Below are 25804 nucleotides of genomic sequence, written 5' to 3'. Positions count from 1 at the left end.
TTAGGGTGTTTTCTCTCTGTTTTCTCTCTGTCTCGGGCCGCTCCGGCGCTGTTTTGGGGTGGTTTTGGGTGTTTTCTCTCTGTTTTCTCTCTGTTTCGGGCCGCTCCGGCGCTGTTTTGGGGTGTTTTCGCTCTGTTTTGACGCTGTTTTAGGGTGTTTTCTCTCTGTTTTCTCTCTGTCTCGGGCCGCTCTGGCGCTGTTTTGGGGTGTTTTCGCTCTGTTTTGGCGCTGTTTTGGGGTGGTTTAGGGTGTTTTCTCTCTGTTTTCTCTCTGTCTCGGGCCGCTCCGGTGCTGTTTTGGGGTGGTTTTGGGTGTTTTCTCTCCGTTTTCTCTCTGTCTCGGGCCGCTCCGGCGCTGTTTTGGGGTGTTTTAGGGTGTTTTCTCTCTGTTTTCTCTCTGTCTCGGGCGCTGCCCGGCCGCTGTGGCGGGGGGCCAAGATGGCGGCCGGCCCCGCGCGCCCCGCGGCTGAGGCGGCGATGGCGGGCGCGGGCCCCTGAGGGGAGCGGCGGCGGCGGCGGCGGAGGAAGAGGAGGAGGAGGAGGAGGAGGAAGAGGAAGAGGCGCTGCCCGGCGGGTCAGGGCGGGGAAGTCGCCGCCCGAAGATGGCGGCGGCGGCGGGGCCGCACGGCGGGGCTGCGGCGGAGGCGCGGTTCATCAGCAGCGCCAAGGTGAGCGGCCCGCGGGCTCCCCTCGGTGCGGCCCTCCCTGCCCGCCCAGCCCGGGGGCTGAGGGGCAGAAACCCGCAGGGTCCCCTCGGCAGGAGGGCACGGACGGGTTCCCTCGGCTCCCGGCATGACTCGGCGTCGGGCGCGTCCCTGACCCGCGGCTGTCCCTCGGCAGGGAAAGGGCTTGTTCGCCACCAGAAACATCCGCAAAGGGGAAACGGTCTTCGTGGAGAGGCCGGTGGTGTCCTCCCAGTTCCTCTGGAATGCCCTGTACAACTACCGAGGTGAGCGGCTGGCGGCGTGGCCCCATCCCTGTCACTGTCCCGGTGCGGTGACCGCAGAGGTACCGAGGGAAGGGTTCGGGGTTCTCTCAGCGCCTCTGTAAAGGTGGCCCTGCTGCCTTTCTGCCGCCACACTAAACTCTCGACAAGTCCAGGTGTCATCTGAGGGATGGTGACTTCCATCAGCTCTGGAGGAATGTGCCAGGTGCCACCATAGAATCCTGGAATGGGTTGGAAGGGGCCTTAAAGATAATATTCCACCCCTGCCATGGGCAGGGACGCCTTGCCCCAGCCTGGGTTGCTCCAAGCCCCTTCCCCTTGTTCCTTTCTGCTGTTGGTACCAGTTGTGTTGTGTTGCCCTGTGTTCTAGTCCCTTTCCTTTCCAAAGGCTTTCCTGTGGTATCCACCTACCCATCCATCCATTCCTCCGTCCATCCATCCACCCATCCATCCATCCACCCATCCATCCACCCACCATCCATCCATCCATCCACCCATCCACCTACCCATCCATCCATCCCTCCATCCCTCCATCCCTCGCTGTCTCCCCACAGCCTGTGACCACTGCCTGCGGGCACTGGAGACGGCGGAGGAGAACGCCCAGCGCCTGCTGGGGAGGAGCTCCCTGGTGCTGCCTCACCCGGAGCAGTGCAGCATCCGGAAGGACCTGCACCAGCAGTGTCCCCGCTGCCAGGTACGCCACTGCCAGGAGGGACCGTGTTCTCCTTGGCATCTTGAGTCCTTTCCATCCATTCGGGCTCTTGTGCTGTCTGCCTTTCTGTGGGCCAAAGAGCCAGGGCTCAGCTGGTCAGGGAGGGGGCACAGGCAGACCTAGGAGCCCCTTTTCCTGCAGGCACAGGCAATGGCAGCGCTGTCCCCTCGCTCTAGGTGACGTACTGCAGCGCAGAATGCAGGCAGGCAGCTCTGGAGCAGTACCACCAGGTGCTCTGCCTCGGCCCGTCCCGGGACGACCCCACGCACCCCCTCAACAAGCTGCAGGAGGCATGGAGGTAGGGCCTGCCCCGCCTGCGGCTCCACAGCCAAGGGAGGTGGCTCTCCTGGGCTGGCTCCTTGCTGTGCATCCCTACACAAGGTGGCTGCAGGGTGGGGGTGGCCGTGGGACACTGCCCAGTTCTTTCTCCTGGTTGGGTGTTGTGGTGTTGGCAGCCCGAGGGTTTGGACACGCAGCTGAGCACTCCTTATTTTTATCCTGCTAAAGAGCTACAAAGTCCTCAGCTGCGCATCCCTCACTCCTGCAGTTTTCTGGTGCTCCTGCAGATCTCCAGGCTCTGGGAGATGTTCCTTGTGGCATCCCATGGGCTCATTTCTGTCCCTTCTTTAAAAAAAAATAGTTCCAGAGGGGATGAGCAACATCCCTGACCCAAATCTTGTCCCAGGCCCAAGCAGAGTGAGCAGGATTGTTTGTATGGGTGGAGAAGGAAGGTGGGGGCAGGTTTCTCTCCACTGCACCCCCACACAGCAATGCTGCACTAACCATTTGGTGTGCTGGGTCAGTGCAGGCCTGACCACACCTATGGCAGCTGCCTCTGCCTCCCTCCAGCTTTTCATTCCCGTGCCAGCCCTGATCTGCTCATCTCTTCTCTATTTTAATCCCACAGAAACATGCATTACCCTCCAGAGACTTCCAGCATCATGCTGATGGCCAGGATGGTTGCCACCATCAAACAGGTATGGTGGCTGGTTTTGTTATCCCATTTTGGGTGTTATTCCCAAGGCTCTGTTTCCTTGGCCTGGCTTTCTCAGCATTTCTTCTGACAATGCTCCCTCTCCCTGGGCTGGGGAGGAAAGTGGTGTTGGTGCAATGCCTCTGCTTGATTATTTCGTCAGGCTAAAGACAAGGAGTGGTGGATCAAGGTCTTCTCCCAGTTCTGCAACAAGACAGCAAATGAAGAAGAGGAGATTGTGCACAAGCTGTTGGGGGACAAATTTAAGGTAAGACCCAGCAGCTCTTAAATTGTCTCGAGCCTTCCTTCTCCTGTCTGTGTCTGTGAGCCCACAGATGCCAGAGCCTCGTTACAGTGGGGATAGGAAACACTGGAAACTCCAGGCTTGAAGGGAGGGCCCTGACAGTGGGGAAGTGGTTGCTGAGACGGTTTTGGCCTTGTGATGCTTTCATGGGATATGCTGCTCCTTCCTGTGGGGGAGATGTTCCTGCTGTGGGCTGGGACAGCGTGATATTTAGCTGCTGAGTAGGTGGCTTTGCTGCTAAAATGGGTGGATTTCACAGCTGTGAGGGCAGCAGCCTCCAGGCCAGGGAGCCCGAGTCCTTCTGGAGGCTCAGCCTCAGCCCGGGGCTGGCACCCCCAGCACCCCCACCCTGACCGTGCTCTGTGTCCTGCCAGGGCCAGCTGGAGCTGCTGCGCTTGCTCTTCACCGAAGCTCTTTATGATGAATATCTCAGCAGGGTGAGTGGCTCTGCCTCCCAGACAGCCCAGGAGCATTGGCTAGGGCTTCCCCTGGGACTCTGCTCCTTCCTTGCTTCTCCCAAAGCTCCCTGTGGCATTCAGAGCATTGCAGAGCGAGGTGCTCTGCAGCCTGGCCTGGCCTCAGTTCCTTTGTCCTGTCCCTTCTGCAGTGGTTCACTCCAGAAGGCTTTCGATCCCTCTTTGCCCTCGTTGGGACCAATGGCCAAGGTATAGGAACCAGGTAAGGGGCTTTGTGGAGATGTGGAATGTCAGTGGCTGTGTTTAAGAGATGGGGACAGAGAGGCAGATTTAAAAAAAATCTTCATCTTGGCTGTGTCCAACCCTTTCACATCTGTCTGCCAGACCTTGGCTGCTCAGAGCCACTTTGGATCTCCTCTGTGAGGTCTCACCATGTGCTAACAGCACTATGGGAGTGTAAAAATGTCCTGCTGTTTGTGACAGTTCTGTGGGGCTGTGACAGTGTCCCACTGCTCCCCAAAGCCCTGTGGGGCTGTGACAGTGTCCCACTGCTCCCTGAAGCCCTGTGGGGCTGTGACAGTGTCCCACTGCTCCCTGAAGCCCTGTGGGGCTGTGACAGTGTCCCACTGCTCCCCAAAGCCCTGTGGGGCTGTGACAGTGTCCCACTGTGGAGCTGTGACAGTGTCCCACTGCTCCCCAGAGCCCCGTGGGGCTGTGACAGTGTCCCACTGCTCCCCAAAGCCCTGTGGGGCTGTGACAGTATCCCTCTCCTCCCCAGAACCCTGTGGGGCTGTGACAGTGTCCCACTGCTCCCCAAAGCCCTGTGGGGCTGTGACAGTGTCCCACTGCCCCCCAGAGCCCTGTGAGGCTGTGACAATGTCCCGTTTCCCCCCAGCTCCCTGAGCCAGTGGGTGCACGCGTGCGACGCGCTGGATCTGCCCATGCTGCAGCGGGAGGAGCTGGACGCCTTCATCGACCAGCTCTACAAGGACATCGAGAAGGGTGAGGCTCTGGGAGTGCAGGGACAGGGCAGGCAGCCTCAGGATAGGAATCTTTGTCCTCCATCCCCTCCCAGTGGGAGGGAAAGGCTCTTGGGAAATCACCCTGCAGCACCCAGGCCGTGCTGGCTGTGGGTGTTTGTGTTGATGGACATTCCTTCATGCTTGTGTGTGGAAGAGCAGGAATGGACCGTGCAAACTCTAACCCCTCTCTGCTGCAGAGTCGGGAGAGTTCCTCAACTGCGAGGGATCAGGGCTCTACGTGCTGCAGAGCTGCTGTAAGTAACACAAGGACTGGGAGGAAAACAGTAGTGAGGAGGGACATGTCCCGTGCTAGGCTGGCTCACCTCTTCCTCTGGAGAAAAAGGATTGTGCTTGCCATCTGTGGGATGGGATGGGGTGGATGTGGTGGGTACTGCTCTCTGTTCCCTGGCACTTTGCCCAGCTGTGGAATGGCCAGTCCTGCCTTGGATGCACTCAGATGTGATGTGGTTCCAGGAGCCACTTAGGCATTTAGCAGAGATTGTATTGCCCCTAGGTAACCACAGCTGCATCCCCAATGCTGAGACATCCTTCCCAGAAAACAACTTCCTCCTGCATCTCACTGCTCTGGAGGACATCGAAGCAGGAGAGGTGAGCCAGCAGGGCCTGGGTGCACCTGAGGTTACATCACACCTTGGCATCATCCCTGTGTCCCCTACATCCTCCATGGACCCCAGCCCCAAAACCTTCTGAGTCCTGCATCATGGCAGAGGAATTCAATCCCCATCCCATGTAGGGGCTGCCAGACCCCCTGCTTCTTCCTGATTATGAGAGGGACTGGGAGAAATCCTGCTGCTTTGGGATCATGGGGAGTGATTCTGAGCCCATCCCATTTCTATTTGCTGCCAGGAAATCTGCATCAGTTACTTAGATTGCTGTCAGAGGGAGCGCAGCAGACACAGCCGCAACAAGATACTCAGGTAGGGGCTGCCTGGGGGGCCCTCAGACCCCTTGACACCCCAACAGTCCATAGGGCAGCATCCCCACCCCGGGGCTGGGTGTACCTTGGGCTGTGGCTGTGCACGGGCTGCTGAGAGCTTCAGTGGGCTCGTGGCAGGGGGTGAGTGCAGCACGTGCTGCTCCTTGGAATGTGTTGTAGCCTTGGGGACAAAGGATTTGGGTTCCCCGCCCCTCTCTGTGGGTTTACACCTGCAGACCCTTCCTTTTCCTTGTCTGTCCCTCAAGGGTAGAGGTTCCTGCTGGGGGTCCCTGTCCCATCACCCCTGTGGGGCTGAGGAATCCCCCTCCCCACCTGGGGTACCGTAACGCTGCCTGAGCCAGCAGGATGGGACCCCGGACTCCTGCGGGTGTGACACGTTTAGCCCCTTCCTGGCTGTTCTCTTCCCAAACCCTGCTTGGCAGCAGTGTGGGGTGGTACCCGTCTCCACAGCATCCCTCTGTCTCCTGCCTGCCCACCTGCCAGGGAGAACTACTTGTTTACCTGCTCGTGTCCCAAGTGCCTCGCGCAAGCCGACGACGCCGACGTGACGTCGGACGAAGAGGAGGAGGGCGAAGGAGAGACAGACGATGCAGAGCTGGAGGATGAGATGACTGATGTGTGATCCTGGCCCCGGGCGAGAGGAGAGGGAAGGGATGGGAAGGGAAGGGCCTGGAGGTTCCTCCAAGAGGCAGCAGCTTTAATTTAGAACAGGGTTGTGTTGTGGGGTCGGGGTTGTGCAGAGGTGCCGGAGCGGGGCAGCCGGGAGCCGGAGGCAGGCCCTGCTCCTACCTGTCCGTGGTGTCCCTGTGCGTGTGTGTGTGTGTGTGTCAGGCTGTCCCTGTCCTCCCCGTGAGGACAAGCTGTGAGCCAGTGGCCCTCCAGCGCATCCCAGTTCCCAGTAGGGCAGGCTGGTGCGTTCAGGGGAGGCTGGAGGAGAGTGGGATCCAGCCAGCCCCTGGGACACCATGCTGGTCACCTGTGAGGTCACTCCCTGTGTCTGTGCAGGCTGTGGATGTGGAGGAGCTTGTCCTTCCCACCCGGAACGTGTGTGTGTGTGTGTCCGTGTGTCCGTGTGTCTGTGCACGAGGGTACTATTTAATGTCTATATTAGCACTATCTACACACTATGGAGCTGGGGCCCTCATGTATCCTGCATTCCATGCCTTGGCCAGCAGTGAGGGGCAGGCGGATGGATCTTGCAGGGGATGCCTTGGAGAGTGGCCCAGAGCTCGAGTCCAGCAGGGAGAGCAGAGCTGACCCTGCAGACACCTCCTTCCCAGCTCGGCCCATCCTTTCCATGACACAGAGCCCTGGGCAGGACCGTGTGGGGATGGAGAATGGCCGGGAGCTGACATGGGCTGGGGTGTCATGCCAAACCCAGAAGACATTTTGGGTTTTGTAGGGACGAGGTTGTGCCTGGGGATGCAGCATGTTCTGGGTGCCTCCCTGCACCCAGTGCTCCCACATGGAGATGTGCCAGTGCAGAGTGGCCCCACTGGATGTCCCCTTGTCACCCATGCCATGCTGCCACCCTCAAGGCCACGCCGTGCTGTGCTGTCCCTGTGTGCAGACCATGTGGCTGGAGGGACAACAGCTCCAAGTGACGGGCAGCAGGTCAGGGATGCACCTGGGGTTATTTCCTTCCTCCGCGGGTTTTAGGGAGCTGCTTCCTGCTGCCGTGTCCATGGCAGCAGGACTGTGGGACCGAGGGTGGCACACCTGTGGCACTGCCATCACCATCAGCCCTGCCTCCCGCTGCTTGTCCCCAGCCGTCCCCTTCAGTGTTCCTAATAAACCGAGACTGGTGACAGCTGGGGACCCGTGCTTTGTATTGCTGGTGCTGAGTGCAGACAGGGCTGTGACCCAGGGGCTGCACCTGTGGGGACACAGGGCTGTGGCTGAGCGAACGGACACCTGTGCAAGTGTGGGCTCTGGATTTGTGACCAGCCCACCTTGGGGACAGCTGCTGGAGGCTGCGCTGTCCCATGAAGCTCTGAGCCCTGCCCCAGCTGCAGGAGGCACTTGGAGAATTATACTAGGAAAAAAATTGAGGATGAGATTTATCCCTTCATCTGCTGAGAAATAAAAGAGAAACTTCCCTTTCTCTAAAACTTACTCAGACTTCATTAGCTCAGACAAAAATATACAGACATTGGGTGAGCCCTGCTGGTAGACCAAGCGTGTATCGCTCTTCCCCCATCCCTGCCAGTCCTCATCCCTCCAAATCAGCAGCACAAGGTCAAATGTTTCCTGGGAAGTGCTGGCCTGCTCTGGGCCCTCACCTCCCTCCCACAGTCACAGGTTGGTGCCAGGCTCAAGGTTCCCCCTGGCACTGGTGCTTGGCCACACCGCGGTGCCAGCAGAAAGATCTGTCGCCGAATCCAGCGGGATCTCTGGAGCATGTTGGGATCCTTTCCTCAGACCCGGTCCTAAGGTCCTGGGATGCACCAGGAAGTCCTTGAGCAGCCTTCTGCTGCTACCAGAAGGTCCAGGGGGGCTGCATCATCTCGTAGGTGGGAATGCTGGTGACATTGACAGGAATGGAGATGACGGCCCAGGGGAGCCCGTGCTGCTCCAGGGAGCGCCTGATCATGTACCTGGGGATGGAGGTGACAGGGTTGGAGAGCGGAGCCACACCGAGCCCAGAGCACAGCCCAGCTCCACGTGCCCCTTGACCGCCACTGAATCCACGTGGATGTGGCTGCCACAGCCTGGCAGGGCCACGCCGAGCAGCGGGCCCTCCCTGCCGAGAGGGACGAGGCTGTCACCGCTGCCAGGAACGTCCCACCCTGGGAAGCAGCCCGGGCACGTACCCGTCCCTGCCCAGCAGGAAGAGCGCGGGGATGTCGGCCGTGCGCCGGGAGCTGTCCTGGATCATCTCGATGTAGAAGCTGTCGTTGTCGTAGGCGTTGTCGGCGATGATGACGGCGCGCCCGCCGTGCTCCTGGATCACGCGGGTCTTGGACAGGAAGGAGCAGCCCCTGCCCCACAGAGGGACCACGCCGTCACCCACCTGGGGTGGCCGCAGCGAGCTCCAAAGCTTGCTCCAAAGCCTGCACCTGCCAGAGCTGGCCTGGGCACACCCAAACTAGGGACTGTCTCCCTGATTCCACACCTCCTCCAAACCCCGCTCCTCCGAGTCTGTATTTCAGCTACAAGCCACCCACATTCCTAAAAAAAAATTAAGTAAAATCCTGGAATGGTTTGGGTTGGAAGAGACATTAAAGCCCATCCAGTGCCACCCCCTGCCATGGCAGGGACACCTCTCACTGTCCCAGGCTGCTCCAAGCCCCAATGTCTAGTCTGGCCATGGACACATCCAGGGATATGAGGCATCCAGAATTTCTTTGGGCAACCTGTACCAGGGCCTCACCACTCACAGAGAAGAGTTCTTTGCAACTGTCTAATCTAAACCTTTCTCAATCTGAACTCGGGCAGCATTTTTTCTACCTTGCCACAGGCTAAAAAATACAAGATGCAATTCTCCAGGGTAGGAACAGCCTTGCATTTTCCCAGTTTATCTATGTGGGGAAAGCCCCAGGAACATCTGGAAGTGATGGGGAGATGTGGCCAGGGCTCCCCTCCTGCCCAGCAGGGTCCCCCAGCAGCTGCCACCATGCCAGACCTACCCCCTCTCCACCAAGGCGATCTGGTCCTGGATGAAGACCCCATTGTTCAGCTCTCCGCAGGCCTCCGGAGGATCCGCGGGGACCAGGTGGATCTGGTCATACCTTGTGTTCTCCGAGGAGACAGGCAGGGGTGAGCCGGGGGGACGGAGCTGCTCCCCCTCCCACGCCCTGCTCATCCCTGTGGGGGCTGCTCCGGGGGAGATTTTGGGTTCCCAGGCTCAGGGACGCTCAGAGCCAGCCCTGGTGCCAGTCCCTGACTCTGGCATCCTGCTGAGGCCAGGGATGCTTGTGGAAGAGCAGTGAGCTCCATTTTAATCAAAACCCCAAAGCACTGAGTCCCAGCGAGGAGCAATATTGGCATGGAGGGACCCAAAGTGGCAAATTCAGTTTTTAATACTTACAAACACGCCACCGAAATCCTTGGCTGGGGTGGCAGTGAAGATGTAGCGGATGTCTCCAGGGCTCAGCACTTGGAAGTACAAATATTCATGGATGCGTAATCCTGGGGGTGAAAAGACAGAGCTGAGGCAAGGGAAACTTAAAGGCAAAATCCCTGAAAAAAGGGAGAAGTCCGTTATCACTCCTGAACCACCGGGGAGAGAACACGCCCTCCAGCAATGCCAAATCCTGGCTGGGCCCAGGTCCCAAAATTCCCCAAAGGTTTTGGGGTGTTCCAAGGGCAGATGTGGCAGTTCCCAGGGACTGACAGGGGATGGGGATGGGAAAAGCACCGGGACTGGGTGCTCAAGGGGAAGGGAAAATACTGCTGGATCATGGAGGGGAGAGAGGTGATAGGCACCCAGACCGAGGGGAACAGAGGGGAAACCCACCAGGATCACAAATGGGAGGGAAAACGCACTTGGATTAGGATGCAGCAGGAAATGCAATGGAGCTGGGGCGCAGTAATGGGAAAAGCACCTGGATCACAGGGAAATCCGAGGGGCTCAGACCCCACCGAGAGGAAATGCCGCAAGATTGGGGTGCTGGGTAGGGAAACTGGGTCGAGGTGCACCCAGGGAATTGCAGGAGAAACGCAGGAGAAATGCACCCGGATCGGGATGTAGGAGGAGAAACGCAATTAGGTGGGGGCGCACCGAGGGGAAATGAATGCCCCGTATGGGTACGGGAGATGAACGCCAACGGGACCGGAGTGTCGGGAGGGGAAATACACCGGGACAGAGACACGGGAGGGGAACGGCAAGGGGCTGGGAGGGGAAATACACCGGACAGAGACACGGGAGGGGAACCGCAGCGGGGCCGGGGTGCCGCGAGGGGAAATACACCGGGATGGCGGGGCGCCGGGCGGGGAGGCGGCCGGCCCGGGATGCCCGGGCTGTGTGCGCGGTGCGGGCGCGGGGCCCGGGTGGTCGCGGCCCGGGTTGTGATCGCTGTCCCCGCTCCGTGCCTCCCTCCGTCCCTCACTCACCGCGGGCCGGGCAGCAGCAGACGCAGAGCCAGAGCCAGAGCCAGAGCAGCATGGCTGCGCCCCGCCCCGCCCACCGGGCCGCCCCGCGCTCCCCATTGGTGCATGGTCTTACCGTGCTCCTTCCTATTGGTCTGCGCCGCCATCAATCACGCGCGAGCCGGCGCGGGCAGCTCGCTGTCACCGCGGCGTTCGCTGCCAAATAGTGATCTATTCAATTTCCCACGCTGCGCGCCCTCTTCCCTCCCTGCCAAACAGTGCTCCTCCCCGGCCCGCCCCCGGGAAGGTTCTGGGCGGGCGCGGGGCATTGTGGGGCCGGGAGCGAGCAGCCGCCGCGATGATGGTGAGTGAGCCCCGCGCCATCCGCCGCCATCCGCCGCCATCCCCGCGTCCTGCCGCGCTGCCCGGCCCGCGGGGCCCCCGCCGGCCCCCAGCGAGCGGCTGCGGCGGGCCGGGCCGGGCCGGGCCGGGCCGGGCCGGCGGGGATGGAGCGCGCAGGCCCGGCGGAGCCGCGCCCGCCGGAGCCGGGCTGCGCCGGCCGCGGGCCCTGGCAGCGGCAGCCCCCGGCCCGGCCCGGCCCCGCGGGGATGCGGGAGGTGGATGAGTCTCCGGGCTGATTGCCCCGGGGAGGTGGATGTGTCTCCGGGCTGATTGCCCCGGGGAGGTGGATGTGTCTCCGGGCTGATTGCCCCGGGGATAACCGGTTCCGTTTCCCTTGGGATCTCCGCGCTGTGGGTGTGGAGGGAGGCTGTACGTTCTCTTCCACAGAATAGTCACGGTGGAGATCGCTCAGTTCAACCCCTGCCCATGCAGGGTCACCTGGAGCAGGTGACACAGGAGCGTGCCCAGGTGGCTTTGGGATGTCCCCAGACCCTCCCTGTGCAGCTGTGCCAAGGCTCTGTCACCCTCCATGGAAAGTTCTTCATGTTGAGGGGGAACTGCTTGTGTTTTAATTTATGTGCTGTTGCTGGGCATCACCAAAAAAAGTCTGGCACCAACGTGTTGGCACTGCCTCAGATAGATTTGTGTGGATTGATGGGATCCCTCTCAGCCTTCCCTTCTCCAGCCTAAGCAGGCCCAGCTCCTCAGAGGAGAGATGCTCCAGACCCCGGGGATGTTTTTTGTGCCCATCAACCTCTGCAGTATCTCCTTGTGCTTGTGACTCCTCAGTGCAACAAGAACAGTTTAGTTCTGCTGTGTGCCTGCTGAGCTGGTTCAGCACTTAGTTAGTTAGTTCAGTTTAGTTCTGCCTCTGAACTTGCTGTTCCGAGCCAGTGCATCCCAAATTTGGGCAGTGTTTGGACTTCGCCCGAGCTCAGCCTTTGAGATGATTGAATGGTTTGGGTTGGAAGGGGCCTTAAGACCCACCCAGTGCCACCCCTGTCATGGCAGGGACACCTCCCACTGCCCCAGGCTGCTCCAACCCCAGTGTCCAGCCTGGCCTGAGACACTGCCAGGGATCCAGGGGCTGCCACAGCTGCTCTGGTGCTTTGGCCACTCAGACTTGTTTGGTTCCTCACTTCTCTGTAATTCCTGCAAGTTCTGTCTCCTCCAGGCCAGCATCAGATCAGCGCCTCAGTGGGCCCCGCCGCCCCAAAAACCCGTTATTTTTGGGACGATTCCTGTGTGGTCCCCGAGCCTGTGGCGGAGCAGATGTGTGAATTCCCAGCGGGATGGGTGGTGTGGAGCAGGGGAATTGCAGCGAGGCCGTGTTTTGGGTCCTGCTCCTGCACACGGGTGCCTTTTGGGCCGGCAGGAGTTTGTTCTGGGCTGGGCTAACGGCCATGTCTTGCTCCTCCCTGCAGCCAACGCCGGTTATCCTGCTGAAGGAGGGCACGGACACCTCGCAGGGCATCCCGCAGCTGGTCAGCAACATCAACGCGTGCCAGGTGATCGCCGAGGCCGTGCGCACCACGCTGGGCCCGCGCGGCATGGACAAGCTCATCGTGGACGATCGGGGTGGGTGCGGGCCTTGGCCCTGCGCGGGTTAAAGCGGCTTTGTGTCTGCTCAGTGCCACCAGCCTCACCCTGCCAGGCTCAGCTCTGCCTCGGTGGCCCCTTACAAAGCAGGGCTTTGCCTGCCTGACAGCTGCCAGTCCAGCCTGAGGATTCCTGATGGCTCCCCAGGAGCTCCTGAGGAGATGCAGAGCCAGGGGGGTTGTGCTGCCTTGGGAAGGCTGGCCTAGAACAGGGGCTGGACAGAGCTGAAGATTAAAGCAGGGATTTATTCCAGGATCTCCTCATGGATCCACCTTGGGCTGCACCAGAGCCCAGCCAGGGCTGCACCCAAATGACCCAAAATGGTCCCAAAATGCACGAGCGCTCCCGGGGCTCTCCCTGGGATCAGTTCTGCTCCATTGGCACCTTGGAGTTCATTGTCCCATTCCAGCTCCAGCCCATCAGTCCCATCCTGCTTGTTTTTCTCTCTCCAGCCCACGGTGTTTGTGCTCCTGGGCTGAGGTTTGGATCATTGTCCTTGGTGCTCAGCTGGAGCAGGAATTGTTTTGTCCCTGCTTTCTGATGAGAGCTCATCAGTCCCTAAAATAAAACCCAGACCTGCACACTAAAGCAGCACAGAACCTGAAAAATAGAAAAGCAAAACCTGAGGCATCAGTTGGATGCATCCAGTGTCAGTCTGTGCCAGACAGGAGAAGCAGAGAGGCTTGAACCTCTCTTCAGGTATTTTTGGTCATCTCTATTTTTAAATGAGGCTCATGATACCTGTGGAGTAACTCAGCAGTTGTGGCTGAGTGTGAGGTCAGTGGATGTTCCTGGGCTGATTTTTAATCTATTTTTTGAAGTGTGATTTAGAGATGAACTTTGTGGTCACTTTGAAAAGACTGGTATGAAGTCACCATAATAATAAATAATAAATAATAATAATTACTTACTACTTTTGTTACTGAAGGGTGGCGTAAAAAGGTTTAGTATTGTCTTTAAGTAGCTTTTCCAAGTAGGAACTGTAATAAATCCTTGTTCAAAAGGATAATTCAATTTAAATTTCTCTTATGACAACTAATATGATTTCTAGACTCTTTCTTCATGGGAGTCTCAGACTAGAATATGGTTTTATCTGTCTAGGGAGGCCTTTGAGAAGGGGGAAAATGAATTCCAAACCTTTGTTGGTGTGGAAAGTTGTTCTGCTCTCAGACTGACTTCACTGAACCTGCTCCACAAATGGGCTGACAGGAGTGAGTTCTGGTGGAGCAGAGGAGCCTGCTGAGATTGCTGAGAGCCCCCAGAGACAGGGCTTTACCCCTGCCAGTGCACAGCTGCCTTTAACTCCCTTTTCTGCACGAACCCCAGGCAAAGCCACCATCTCCAACGACGGCGCCACCATCCTGAAGCTGCTGGACGTCGTCCACCCGGCCGCCAAGACCTTGGTGGACATCGCCAAATCCCAGGATGCTGAGGTGGGAGGGCAGCCTGGTGGGCCTGGGGTGGCACACGGGGCAGCTGAGTGCCAGTGCTGCCCTGGGCTTGGTGTTACCTGCTGGGAGTCACTCATGGAGTGCTGGGCTTTATCCTGCCTGCTCTGCAGCCAGGCTGGGAGAGCTGGGAACATTCCTCTGGGGAAGGGAAGGCTCCAGACACAGCTCAGAGCCCCTGGCAGGGCCTGGAGGGGCTCCAGGAGAGCTGGAGAGGGACTGGGGACAAGGGACAGAGGGACAGGAGCCAGGGAATGGCTCCCACTGCCAGAGGGCAAGGATGGATGGGATATTGGAAGGAATTCCTGGCTGGGAGGGTGGGGAGGGGCTGGGCTGGAATTCCCAGATTTGCTGGGGCTGCCCCTGGATCCCTGGAGGTGTCCAAGGTGAGGCTGGATGGGACTTGGAACAACCTGGGATGGCAGAATGTGTCCCTGCCCATGGCAGAGGGTGGCACTGGATGGGCTTTGAGGTCCCTTCCCACCCAGACCGCTCTGAATCACTGAGGAATTCAGCCACAAATCTGAGAGCAGAGACAATCCTGAGCTCTGCTTTCCCTGGAAGCTCTGGAGTGGTTTTGCAGCTGCTCTCGGGTGGTGTCTGCAGTGGGGGTGGCACAGCCTGGGGGTGGCACGGTGTCCCCTGTCCTGCAGGTGGGCGATGGCACCACGTCGGTGACGCTGCTGGCAGCCGAGTTCCTGAAGCAGGTGAAGCCCTACGTGGAGGAGGGGCTGCATCCCCAGATCATCATCCGTGCCTTCCGCACGGCCACGCAGCTGGTGAGGACACGGGACACGGGACACGGGCCAGCCACAGGCACAGGGACACACTGCCAGGGACAGCCCTGGCGAGTGCCCGCAGCATCTCCTGCTGCCTCCCTGCCAGCAGCACTGCCTCTCCCGTGCCAGGCTGCTGTACCCACCTGTACCTCTGGAGTGCTGTCACCTCCTTTGGGATTTTTCCAAGGAGGAAGGAATAAATGGGAAAACTCATTTCCCATTCTCTGCTCCTCCTGTTCTCTGCTGCTTCTTAGTAACCTGTGTGTCTCCTGGAGCCTGTTGATCCCAGTAAGCTGATTTTTGGAGGTTCACTCCTCAGTAGCCCTTTGATTCCCAGGGTCTCTGCTGAAATCAGGAACAGCAGAGCAGCTCTGAGCCTCCTCCCACTCCCCATGTATTGGTGTATTCCCTGGAATCACTGCTCTGGAAGGGGTGGAATAACTTAAACACTTGAAACTTCAGTGACGTTGAAGCAGAGAACAAAAGATAAAATACAAAGAGAGAGGCTGGAGGTCTCAGCAGCTCAGCATAAATCATTAATCCAGCTGTTCCTTTTTGCCAGGCTGTGAACAAGATCAAAGACATCGCTGTCTCCGTGAAGAAGGAGGATAAAGAGTAAGTTTCCCTTGGAGGTGACCTGGTTCTGTTCTGGGCTCCAGCTGACTGCTGTGAGGGTGCTGCTGAATCCTGTGGCTCTGGCTGACTCTCCAGCAGCTGCATCACCTGGAGCTGCAGCCCCACACCGGGGTTGTTCCCAGTTTCCCTGGAATTTCCTGCTCCTCCGGGGCAGTGCTGTGCTCCCACCTGGCTGCAGGGATGGTGTAGGGCAGTGTGTCCCAGTGCTCACTGAGGAACCTGGGCTCCAAAATAAGTGGCCTGATTTCCTTTTTGCAGCAGTGGAGTCTTGGAGCTCTTGCTGCAGTCAGTGGCAATGTTAAACCTCAGCAGTCCCCTGAGGATCAGATCCCCTTTTAGCTGTCACACACCAAGGTAGATAGCTCGTAGCAGTGATCCCTTCAGCTGAGCTGAGAATACTGGAGTTCCTTTTCTCCCTGGATTTTCAGCTCTTGACCTTAGTGATACCTGCAGTTAATTAGAAATATTTCAACTTCATAAGCATCCTGAATAAACCAAAATGGGTTGTCCAAACCAAATTCTAAAAAAAATGCTGGGAAAAAAACCAAATGTGGTCCTGTGATGGGAAATAGAGTGGTTCCCATGGGAGACAGAGCCTGGCAGCTGGATCCACATCTCCCTGCGTCACCCACTGCTGCAAATACACCGCCTGAGTTAGTACTGCAGGCAATGGGCTGCCTTCAGGGGGGTTCAGAAACGTCTCCCTGCCTTGGCATGAAGGAAGCACCTGCTCTTGTCTGATTTTAGGTGCATAAAAGTCAGTCAGCCTCGTCAGTTAGCCCAAGCTCCAAAAAGGAGACTGAGATTCGTCAGTCTGGGATTTGTGCCTTGTTCTTCCTGTTGTCAGGAGGGGGCTGATCTTTGCCTCTGTCAGAGAGGATTTTGGCCCCTCATGACAAAACAGACCCTGAGGGGCTGGAGTGTGTCCAGGGCAGGGAAGGGAGTGGGAAGGGGCTGGAGAATTCCTGAGAGATCTGGGAAGGAGCTGGAGAGTTCCTGAGGAGCTGGGAAGGGGCTGGAGAGTTCCTGAGGGAGCTGGGAAGGGAATGGAGAGTTCCTGAGGAGCTGGGAAGGGAATGGAGAGTTCCTGAGGGAGCTGGGAAGGGAATGGAGAGTTCCTGAGGAGCTGGGAAGGGGCTGGAGAGTTCCTGAGGGAGCTGGGAAGGGGCTCAGCCTGGAGCAAAGGAGGCTCAGGGGGGCCTTGTGGCTCTCACAGCTCCTGCCAGGAGGGGACAGCCGGGGGGATTTGGGATCTGTTCCCAGGAACAGGGACAGGAGGAGAGGGAACGGCCTCAGGGGAGCCTCGGGGTGGGCACTGGGGAAATTCCTTCCTGGAAAGGCCTTGGAAGTGCCCAGGGTAGGGGTGGCATCACTATTACTGGCAGGATTTCAGGGCCCTGTGGATGTGGCCCTTGGGGACGTGGGCAGTGGTGGCCTTGGCTGTGCTGGACTGAATGATCTTTAAGTTGTTTTCCACCCTAAACCTGTGATTAACAAAGCCACATGGTGTTTGGTGCTTGTGAAAAGGTCTGACAGGTGACCAAACCTTTGTTTTTCTTTTCCTTCCCTTTCTGCAGTGAGCAGAGGAGTCTCCTGGAAAAGTGTGCAGCCACAGCCCTGAGCTCCAAGCTCATATCCCAGAGCAAGGAGTTTTTCTCCAAGATGGTTGTCGATGCTGTGATGATGTTGGATGACTTGTTGCAGCTCAAGATGATCGGGATAAAGAAGGTGCAAGGAGGAGCTTTGGAAGTAAGTGTTGGAGCCTTCCTGAAGGGCTGGGAGACAGGGGTCCCAGCTCTGGTGGTGCCTTGGCTCTGGCAGAAGTGCAGTTTGGCTTGACAGTGCCTGTTGGGGAATTCCCAAAGTGGGACAAAGCTGTTGGTATGAGGAGGAAGCTCGGCAGGTAGGGCTGGGTTTCTTTCTTTCTGGTTTTTGAGCTAAATACATTTTTCACCTCACTGCAGCAGAAGTAGTTACTGATAGAATTCCATTTATCTCTCTGCAAATAATTAATGTTTTTTTTGTGGGAAGTCTTTGTTATTCTGGATCCAGAAGTCCTGGTTGCATGTAGGATTACTGGGAAGAATGCAAGGCAAACCTCCTGAAGCTGATTTAGTGGTGGGCAGGGCAGGTGGGACATGTGGTTTATGCCTCAGTGCTGGAGAACCTGTTGTGTCTGGGACTGGATATCTGGGAGGGGATTGATCCTGGGACAGCCCCTGTGGAGAAAGAGAGATTCAGATCTTGATTTCTTCACCCAGGAAACCAAGGAGCTCATGCCAGTGAATGGTATTGGACAGGGATGTCCAGCTGCAGAAAATCCAGGAGGTGGTGATGGAGCTTGGAAAGGCAAACCAGAGCAAAAGCCAGCCTCCAGTGGGGCTGTGGATGAGAAATACCCAACAGTTCAAAGGAGAGGAATGGGAAAGAGATCAGGGAGAGAACTGCTCATTCCTTGATCTGAAGGTTGTGTGAGGAGTTCTTGGCTGCAGAGTTTTGAGGAGTAGAGAGGAAGCTGCTCTTGTGAGCTGAAAGAAATCCTTGCTGCTTATTTCCTCTGAAAGTGGGTTAATCAGAGGAGACAGTGCTGGGAAGGCTTTGCAAATGAGGCCTCTGGAAGCAGGGGGTGTCCTGTGGGAGTTGTTATTAACCCTGTGCAGAAAGCTTTGGGGGCTGAGCCTGAGGCAAATCCCTGTGTTCCAGGACTCACAGCTGGTGGCTGGAGTTGCCTTCAAGAAAACCTTCTCCTATGCTGGGTTTGAGATGCAGCCCAAGAAGTACCAGTCCCCCAAAATCGCCCTGCTCAACGTGGAGCTGGAGCTGAAAGCTGAGAAGGACAACGCCGAGATCAGAGTCAACACGGTGGAGGTGAGAGCCACGGGGAGCCTGGCCTGCTGCCTCATCCCTGTGCCCCCTGGGGCTGCTCATCCCGTAGGGAAAGACGAGGTGGGAGGGCACAGAGCTGCTCCAGGGATGGAGCCAGGCTGGCAGAGCTGGGAATGTTCCCCTGGAGAAGGGAAAATTCCAGGGAATGCTCAGAGTCCCTGAAGGGGCTCCAGGAGAGTTGGAGAGGGACTGGGGACAAGGGACAGAGGGACAGGAGCCAGGGAATGGCTCCCACTGGGAAAGGGGAGCTTGGGCTGGGATCTTGGCAAGGAATTCCTGGCTGGAATGGAATTCCCAGATTTGCTGTGGCTGCCCCATCTCTGGGAGTGTCCAAGCTGAGTTTAGATAGAGCTGGGAGCAGCCTGAGGTAGTGGAGGGTGTCCCTGCCATGGCAAGGGTGACCTTTAAAAGGTCCCTTCCCACCCAAACCATTCCATGATAAATGAGCTTGCCTCCTGCCCACCCTTCCCCTTTGGAAACGACTGGTGGGCTGTGCTGCCCTGTGGGAAGGAGGCTCCAGCAGCCTGGGAAGCACAGCAGGGTCAAGACACGTTTGTGAGCTGTCACTGTGCCCCAGCTGTGCTGAGCCTCCAGCTCTGGTGCCTGCCTTAGCCTCACAAGCGGCCTTGCAGGGACAGCTCACCCAGCAGAGCCTGGAGGAGCTCCTGGCCTTGGAGCACCATCTGGGCAGTGCCATGGGGCACGGCCCTGCTGCCTGCAGTGCTGGGAGAGGCGCTGGGCCAGGGCTGCTCCTGGGCACCCCTGGCACAGGAACACCGGTGCCCTGTCCTCCTGCCAGGATTACCAGGCCATCGTGGACGCAGAGTGGAACATCCTGTATGACAAACTGGACAAGATCCACAAGTCAGGAGCCAAGGTGGTCCTGTCCAAGCTCCCCATTGGGGACGTGGCCACGCAGTACTTCGCTGACAGGGACATGTTCTGTGCCGGCCGCGTCCCGGACGAGGATCTCAAGAGGACCATGATGGTGAGCTCCCCTGCCCTGGGGCAAAGCCTTTGGGCTCAGTTCTGACACCCCAGGCCGGGCATTCCCAAGCAGCTGCTCGCTGATCCCACTGCTCCTCACAAGGGTTTCAAAGGACAAGGCTGTTCCGTGGTGGGGTGAGCAGTCACACCCTGACAGCCTGGTGGTACATGTAAAGGTCTGATCAGTGCATCAGTAGAGGTTTATTTTCCTGAGTTCTCCCCTGTTCCATCATGAGTGTTTTTTTTCCCGAGCTTTTTTTGTGTATCTCCTGGGCTCTGGAGCCTGAGTCAGCACCTTGAAGCTGCACAGACTTATTTTGCTGTCAGGGGTTGGCCTGGGTCCATGAGAGGGGAGGGAGGGAGGGAGAAGGGTTTTCCTGAATCTGCAGGATGGGTTTGCACCAGCTCAGCAGCTGGGCTGTCCCTGAGGAGTGCAGCCTGCGGGGAGGGAGGCTGGTGTGGGCTGGCAGCAGTGTAATGCTGTGTTTGTCCCCATTCCTGCAGGCCTGTGGGGGATCCATCCAGACCAGTGTCAATGCCCTGTCGGATGATGTGCTGGGCCGCTGTGAGCTCTTTGAGGAGACTCAGATCGGGGGAGAGAGGTAAAAACACCAGCTGCAGACCGGGGGTGCTGTGCAAGCCCTCTCCTAGCAGGTGGAAAAGCTGGGCTCAAAGCATTAGGTCAACATCTCTCAAGCTGTTGAGATGAAAACAAGGTTGTTACAAAATGTATATTTTATTGTAGCCAGAAGCTGTTTTTTGAGGCTGGGGGAGTGGGCAGGAGCAAGATTTCATTGAGTTTTTACACCTCTTGTAAAAACTTTTAAAAGTACATGTTTATTCTGCAGCGCCTTGTAAAAAGCACAGTGGTACTGTGTAATGGAATTTGTAATGGAAACCCCCCCCACATTTTGGGGTTGATTGTGGCACTTCTGTGATGTCCCAGCTTGACATTTCCCTGTCAGTGCAGGAGAAGCTGGGGACAGTACACTGGGGTTCCAGTTGGTGGAGGAGCAGTCTTGTTTGGGGCTGGCTGCTGCCAGGTGCAGACTCTGTGATCCCTGCAGCAGGAAGGAACAGATTTCCCTGCGTTATCTGCAACGTCACCCGTGTGTTCCTGGCTCAGGACCCGCTGGGGCTGCAGGGCTGCCTCTGTGCCCACCCTGCCTGCCCAGCAGCAGCTCCTGCATGCCCACACCCTCCCTGTGGCAGGTACAACTTCTTCACGGGCTGCCCCAAGGCCAAGACGTGCACCATCATCCTGCGCGGCGGCGCCGAGCAGTTCATGGAGGAGACGGAGCGCTCCCTGCACGACGCCATCATGATCGTCAGGAGGGCCATCAAGGTGAGCCCGCCACCTGCCCTGTCCTGCCAGGGCTGCTGGAGCCTCCTCACACACCAGGCCTTGCCTCGGGCTCTGTGGAGAGTGAGCACAGCTCGTGGATTCCCTCAAGTGCAGCTCCTTGGCCGGCTCAGTGTGCCTTTGGCAGCGTTTGCAGCTCATCTCCAGGCACGCCTGGGTTCTGCCTGCACTTCTGTGCAGCTGCACCTCCTGCTTGCTCCATCCTCCACCCTAAAGGGAACAGTCTCCTGGCTGTGCTGGGTGCATCTTCAGGAGATGGAACAGCAGATTGATGGCACATGTGTCTCCTCTCCATGCCCATAGAGCCCCTCTCGTGGTGCCCAGTCTGAGGACATGACAGTCCCCTGGCTCTTGAGGGCGGGCTGGGGCACCAGGAGAAGTCCAAGGGCTCTCTGGATGTGTGTTTGATGCTGGGTGATGCTGCCAAGCTCTGGGTGTTTCTGGGTTACACAAAAATGTGTTGCTATAGGAAAGGCTTCTGGGTAAAAGCAGCTCTGGGGCTGCATGTCCTGAGGGGCTGGGGAGAAGCACATCAGGAATTGTGGAGCTGTTGCTTTTAGAAAGAACATCCTCATCTGTCTCCTGGAAAAGCGGCAGAACTGAGCTGCAAGGTGCTGCTGCCATTATCTTTAGTTTTGGATGCTTTGTGGCAGTGAGGAAGTTACCCTGGCCCCAGCTGGCTGTGAGCTGCCATCCCTCCCTTTGGGTGTAGTGTCCCCAAACCCAAACCTTTAGCTCTGCACAGCTGGGCTGAGCTACTGGAGCTGCTGCTGGAGGTTCTTGGCACGTCCCTGCCTCTGCTGTCAGGCAGTCCCAGGCACAGCAGCATGAGGGACGTGGGTTGCTATGGGCTGCCATGCCCAGCCAGGCCCGTGGGTTGCCATGGATTGCCATGGGCTGCCATGGGCTGCCATGGCCAGCCAGGCCCGTGGGTTGCTGTAGATTGCCATGGGCTGCTGTGGGTTGCCATGGATTGCCATGGGTTGCCATGGGCTGCCATGCCCAGCCAGGCCCGTGGGTTGCCATGGGCTGCCATGGCCAGCCAGGCCCGCGGCTGCCATGAGTTGCCATGGGCTGCCGTGGGTTGCCATGGGCTGCCATGCCCAGCCAGGCCCGTGGGTTGCCATGGGCTGCCATGGCCAGCCAGGCCCGTGGGTTGCCATGGGCTGCCATGGCCAGCCAGGCCCGTGGGTTGCCATGGGCTGCCATGGCCAGCCAGGCCCGTGGGTTGCCATGAGTTGCCATGGGCTGCCATGGGTTGCCATGGGCTGCCATGGCCAGCCAGGCCCGTGGGTTGCCATGGCCAGCCAGGCCCGCGGCTGCTGCGCCGCGGCGCCCTGACAGCCCCGTGCTGTGCCGGGCCCTGCAGAACGACTCGGTGGTGGCGGGCGGCGGGGCCATCGAGATGGAGCTCTCCAAGTTCCTGCGGGACTACTCGCGCACCATCCCGGGCAAGCAGCAGCTGCTGATCGGCGCCTACGCCAAGGCCCTGGAGATCATCCCCCGGCAGCTCTGCGACAACGCCGGCTTCGACGCCACCAACATCCTCAACAAGCTGCGCGCCAAGCACGCCCAGGTAGGGCAGGGATCCTGTGGAGAGGCCAGCTGTGTGCTGAGGAAGGCAGGAGCCTCCCCTGAGTTGGGAAATTATTATGATTCGGAGAATTATTGTAGTCTTGGAATTAGGGGGCTGTCAGGCAAAGATGTGGGAATAGGAATATACCAGTTCTTTACTAGGAAAATTAAAAATACCTATGCAATAGTACAAACAAACCAGTGCCAGAGTGAGAGCAGCCCTGTCCCCTGTGGGTCAGGGTGTGGCTCAGCCCCATCCCAGGGGGGCTCAGCCCTCCTGCAGTGCCAGCTGTGCTTCTGCTGGAGCAGGATCCTGCACAAGGGGGGAGTTTTCCTTGGAGCTCCAGGGCTGGGGGAGATGGGCCTGGGCTCCTCTGGGAATGCAGTGGGGAGAAAGCTGCTCCTCTAGGAATGCAGTGGGGATAAAGCTGCTCCTCTGGGAATGCAGGGGGAAGAAAGCTGCTCCTCTGGGAATGCAGGGGGAAGAAAGCTGCTCCTCTGGGAATGCAGGGGGCAAAGGCTGCTGTGGGGTTCCCAGGTCAGATTGGATCCAGGTAGGAATTCTTGGCTCCTCCCCTGGGCAGAGCATCTCCCCTTGGATGATGGAATTTTCTCAGCCATGCAGGGACACTCAGTGGCCATGAACAGGAGATAATTAATAATTAATGGCCCATGGACAGAGGAGATCTCCTGGAGGCAGGATGGGCTGTGGCAGAGATAAAGAAAACTGCCCAGTGAACAGGTACCTGCCCCATCTCTGGCAGCTGGAATAGAATACACACCCCAGGTACATCTTTCAGCCTCAGACACCGGGCATCCCAGAGGATGTGTGTGATTGCTCTCTCCCTCCTGGAGCCTGTCAGAGCCAGGGCAGCTCAGCCCAGCCCTGTTGGAGCCGGGTCCCCTTTGATTAAACGCCCTGTTCGTTTCACATCAGCTGTGGGCCTGGCACAGGTTGCTATAAATGGAAAGGAGCTGTTTTCCCTTTGATCCCAGCCGTTGGGTGACTTCCTGAGCTGGGAGTTCTGATTTGCTCCTTAAAAACACATCATTTCTCAGGAAGGAGCTGCTGTGTTAAACATTAGCAAAGCAGAGTGCAGGAGTCAGCTGAGCTGAGCATTTTGCCCAGGAGCTGCAGGCTGGAGGTCCTGAGTGCTGGTCTTGTGGAGATCACAGCTCCAGGGCTGGGAGGTTGCCCCTCGGGGTCTGTCACTCCCTGCACGTTTCACCCTGCTGCTCTGGTGGTGGGGCTGGGGGGAGTGCCCCAAATGAGCAGTGGGGCAGCAGCAGAGGGGAGCCAGGCCTGGGAGGCTTCTGCAGCTTCATGGAAGGGGCTGCCTAGGGAGGTTTGGAGTCTCCATCCCTGGAGGTGCCCAGGGAAGGGCTGGAGATGGCACTCAGAGCTCTGGGCTGGTTTACAAGAGGGGTATGGGGCCCAGCTGGGACTGGATGGTCTGGGAGGGCTTTTCCTCCTTGGTGACTCTGTGATCCTAATCTGGAAGGAGCCTCCCCTTCATGAGGCACCGCTGGCACTAGTGGCTGAAAGCCACCAGTTTGGACTACTCAGTTTGGATTTTCTGTGTTTCCTTTAACAGCAGAATGTGGGGGAGGCTCCAGCCTTTCCCTTCACCTTGCCTGGCCTTCCCTCCCAGGCTTCCCCCAAGTCCCACACAGCCCCTGACCAGTCCCTGTCCCCTTTGTCCCCTCTGTCCTCACAGGGTAGGATGGGGCACTGATCCCTTTGCCTCTGTCCCTCTGTCCCCAGAGCAGGATGGGGCACTGATCCTGTCCCTGTGTCCCTCAGGGCGGGATGTGGCACTGAGCCTGTCTGTCTGTCCCTCTGTCCCTCAGGGCAGGACGTGGCACTGATCCTGTCCCCGTGTCCCTCTGTCCCTCAGGGCAGGACGTGGCACTGATCCTGTCCCTCTGTCCCTGTGTCCCTCTGTCCCTCAGGGCGGGATGTGGCACTGATCCTGTCCCTGTGTCCCTCTGTCCCTCAGGGCAGGACGTGGCACTGATCCTGTCCCTGTGTCCCTCTGTCCCTCAGGGCGGGATGTGGCACTGATCCTGTCCCTCTGTCCCCGTGTCCCTCTGTCCCTCAGGGCGGGATGTGGTATGGCGTGGACGTGACCAACGAGGACATAGCTGACAATTTCTCGGCCTGCGTGTGGGAGCCGGCCGTGGTGCGCATCAACGCGCTGACGGCCGCCTCGGAGGCCGCGTGCCTCATCGTGTCCGTGGACGAGACCATCCGCAACCCCCGCTCCACCGTGGACACCGGCGCCGCTCCCCGCGGCCGCGGCCGGGCCCGGCCCCACAACCACTGAGCGACGGTGACGCCGCCATGGCGGCTGCTCCGTCCCCTTCCCCGCGCTCGGCAGCCCGGGCGGGCCGCGGGCACGGCAGCTCCTGCCCCGGCAGCTCCTGCCCCGGCAGCTCCTGCCCCGGCAGCTCCTGCCCTGGCAGCTCCTGCCCCGGCAGCTCCTGCCCCGGCAGCTCCTGCCCTGGAGCTGCCCTGCCCTGCCCTGTGCTGCCTTCCTGGCCTGGGCATTCTCTCCCTGGGAGTTTTCCCTCCTGAGGAGCCTTCCCTCCCTTGGGAGCCTTCCCTCCTCAGGAGCCTTCCCTCCTCAGGAGTGTTCTCTCCTCAGGAGTGTTTCCTCCTCCAGACCCTTCCCTCCTCAGGAGCCTTCCCTCCTCAGGAACGGAACGTTCTCTCCTCAGGAGTGTTCTCTCCTCAGGAGTGTTCTCTCCTCAGGAGTGTTCCCTCCTCAGGAGCGTTCCCTCCTCAGGAGTGTTTCCTCCTCCAGACCCTTCCCTCCTCATGAGCATTGCCTCCTCAGGAGTGTTTCCTCCTCCAGACCCTTCCCTCCTCAGGAGCCTTCCCTCCTCAGGAGCATTGTCTCCTCAGGATTGTTTCTTCCTCCAGACCCTTCCCTCCTCAGGAGCCTTCCCTCCCTGGGGGTGTTTCCTCCTCCAGACCGTTCCCTCCTCCAGTGCAGGGAGGTCTTTGGGGCCTATTTATACTGGTTTGTGTTTTGTTCTGCTGGGCAGTTTGAAGCCAGGCTCCAGCACAATAAAACCAGTTTGTCTCAGTGGCAGATTGGGCTTGTCCTCTGTTCTCTGCTTCATTCTGCACGGGGAGGCCTCAGGCCTGGGGTTAAAAATGAGCTTTTCAGGCTGGTTTTTGGCCCGTTTCAAAGCAGGTGCTGTGCTGCAGAGCAAGGCAGGCTCCAGGCACGTGCCAGGAGTGCTGCGAGGATGGAGCACCTCTGTGTGTGCTTCATCTCTTGGGTATTGCTCAGTGACATTTTAATTGGCTTCTGCTCAAAGGGGCATTTTCATTTTCCATTTTGCTTCATGGAAGGAGGTTCAGGGCAGCAGCTGCCTGACAGCTCCAAGGGGCTCCAAGGATGGATCCAGGCATCTGGGGGGACTCAGAGGGGAAAATGGTGCTGGGACAAAGTGGGGAGACTTGGGTCTGGTGGGTTACAAGTGAGGAGGAGGACAGCGAAAGAAATAGAGAATTGTGGGATGGTTTGGGTTAGAAGGGACCATAAAGGTCATCCAGGGACACCTTCCACTGTCCCAGGGTGCTCCCACCCCATCCAACCTGGCCTTGGACCCTTCAGGAACCCAGGGACAGCCACAGCTCCTCTGGGCACCCTGTGCCAGGGGTGCTCCCCCCATGCTGCCCCGCTTGGTCCCTGTATCCCCCTTTGTCCCCGTGCCCCGTGATGCCAGAGCAGTGGAGCCCGCAGGTCTGCAGAG

The 25804-nt window shown here is 58.5% G+C and overlaps 3 protein-coding genes across 8 annotated transcripts; 2 read left to right on the top strand and 1 right to left on the bottom strand.

The window, feature by feature from the left end:
• The first annotated feature begins 576 nt into the window (after positions 1-576).
• SMYD5 (SMYD family member 5) lies at positions 577-7140 on the top strand. Its single transcript, XM_021550263.3, has 13 exons — positions 577-667; positions 840-948; positions 1500-1639; positions 1834-1955; positions 2565-2634; positions 2794-2898; positions 3309-3371; positions 3542-3612; positions 4246-4352; positions 4570-4626; positions 4887-4981; positions 5240-5310; positions 5814-7140. Exons 1-13 carry the CDS (start codon positions 602-604, stop codon positions 5950-5952), a joined length of 1215 nt encoding a protein of 404 aa, XP_021405938.3. The 5' UTR covers positions 577-601; the 3' UTR covers positions 5953-7140.
• A 290-nt stretch (positions 7141-7430) lies between these two features.
• On the bottom strand, positions 7431-10457 carry PRADC1 (protease associated domain containing 1). The gene is made up of 5 exons (XM_021550264.4): positions 10386-10457; positions 9361-9461; positions 8960-9069; positions 8144-8311; positions 7431-7927 (listed from the first exon to the last, which is right to left on the bottom strand). The coding sequence occupies exons 1-5, from the start codon at positions 10435-10437 to the stop codon at positions 7807-7809; spliced, it is 552 nt and encodes a 183-aa protein (XP_021405939.1). The 5' UTR covers positions 10438-10457; the 3' UTR covers positions 7431-7806.
• A 242-nt stretch (positions 10458-10699) lies between these two features.
• CCT7 (chaperonin containing TCP1 subunit 7) lies at positions 10700-25134 on the top strand. 6 transcript variants are annotated; one of them, XR_014954574.1, is made up of 14 exons: positions 10700-10725; positions 12188-12341; positions 13689-13795; positions 14464-14589; positions 15152-15204; positions 16803-16974; positions 17929-18093; positions 18911-19099; positions 19603-19700; positions 20311-20443; positions 21831-22037; positions 24139-24471; positions 24533-24793; positions 24877-25134. XR_014954574.1 is itself a non-coding variant. In XM_021550262.4 (12 exons), exons 1-12 carry the CDS (start codon positions 10720-10722, stop codon positions 24361-24363), a joined length of 1635 nt encoding a protein of 544 aa, XP_021405937.2. In that variant the 5' UTR covers positions 10700-10719; the 3' UTR covers positions 24364-25134. The 6 variants fall into 6 exon arrangements, 1 of the variants encoding a protein (XP_021405937.2); XR_014954572.1 differs by having other exon boundaries at positions 24533-24812; positions 24880-25134; XR_014954571.1 differs by having other exon boundaries at positions 24533-25134.
• Positions 25135-25804: the final 670 nt, after the last annotated feature.

This window comes from Lonchura striata, chromosome 4 (assembly GCF_050655825.1).
Source record: "Lonchura striata isolate lonStrDom1 chromosome 4, ASM5065582v1, whole genome shotgun sequence".
Classification (NCBI taxonomy): Eukaryota; Metazoa; Chordata; class Aves; order Passeriformes; family Estrildidae; genus Lonchura; species Lonchura striata.
This window is presented reverse-complemented; position numbering and strand designations above follow the sequence as displayed.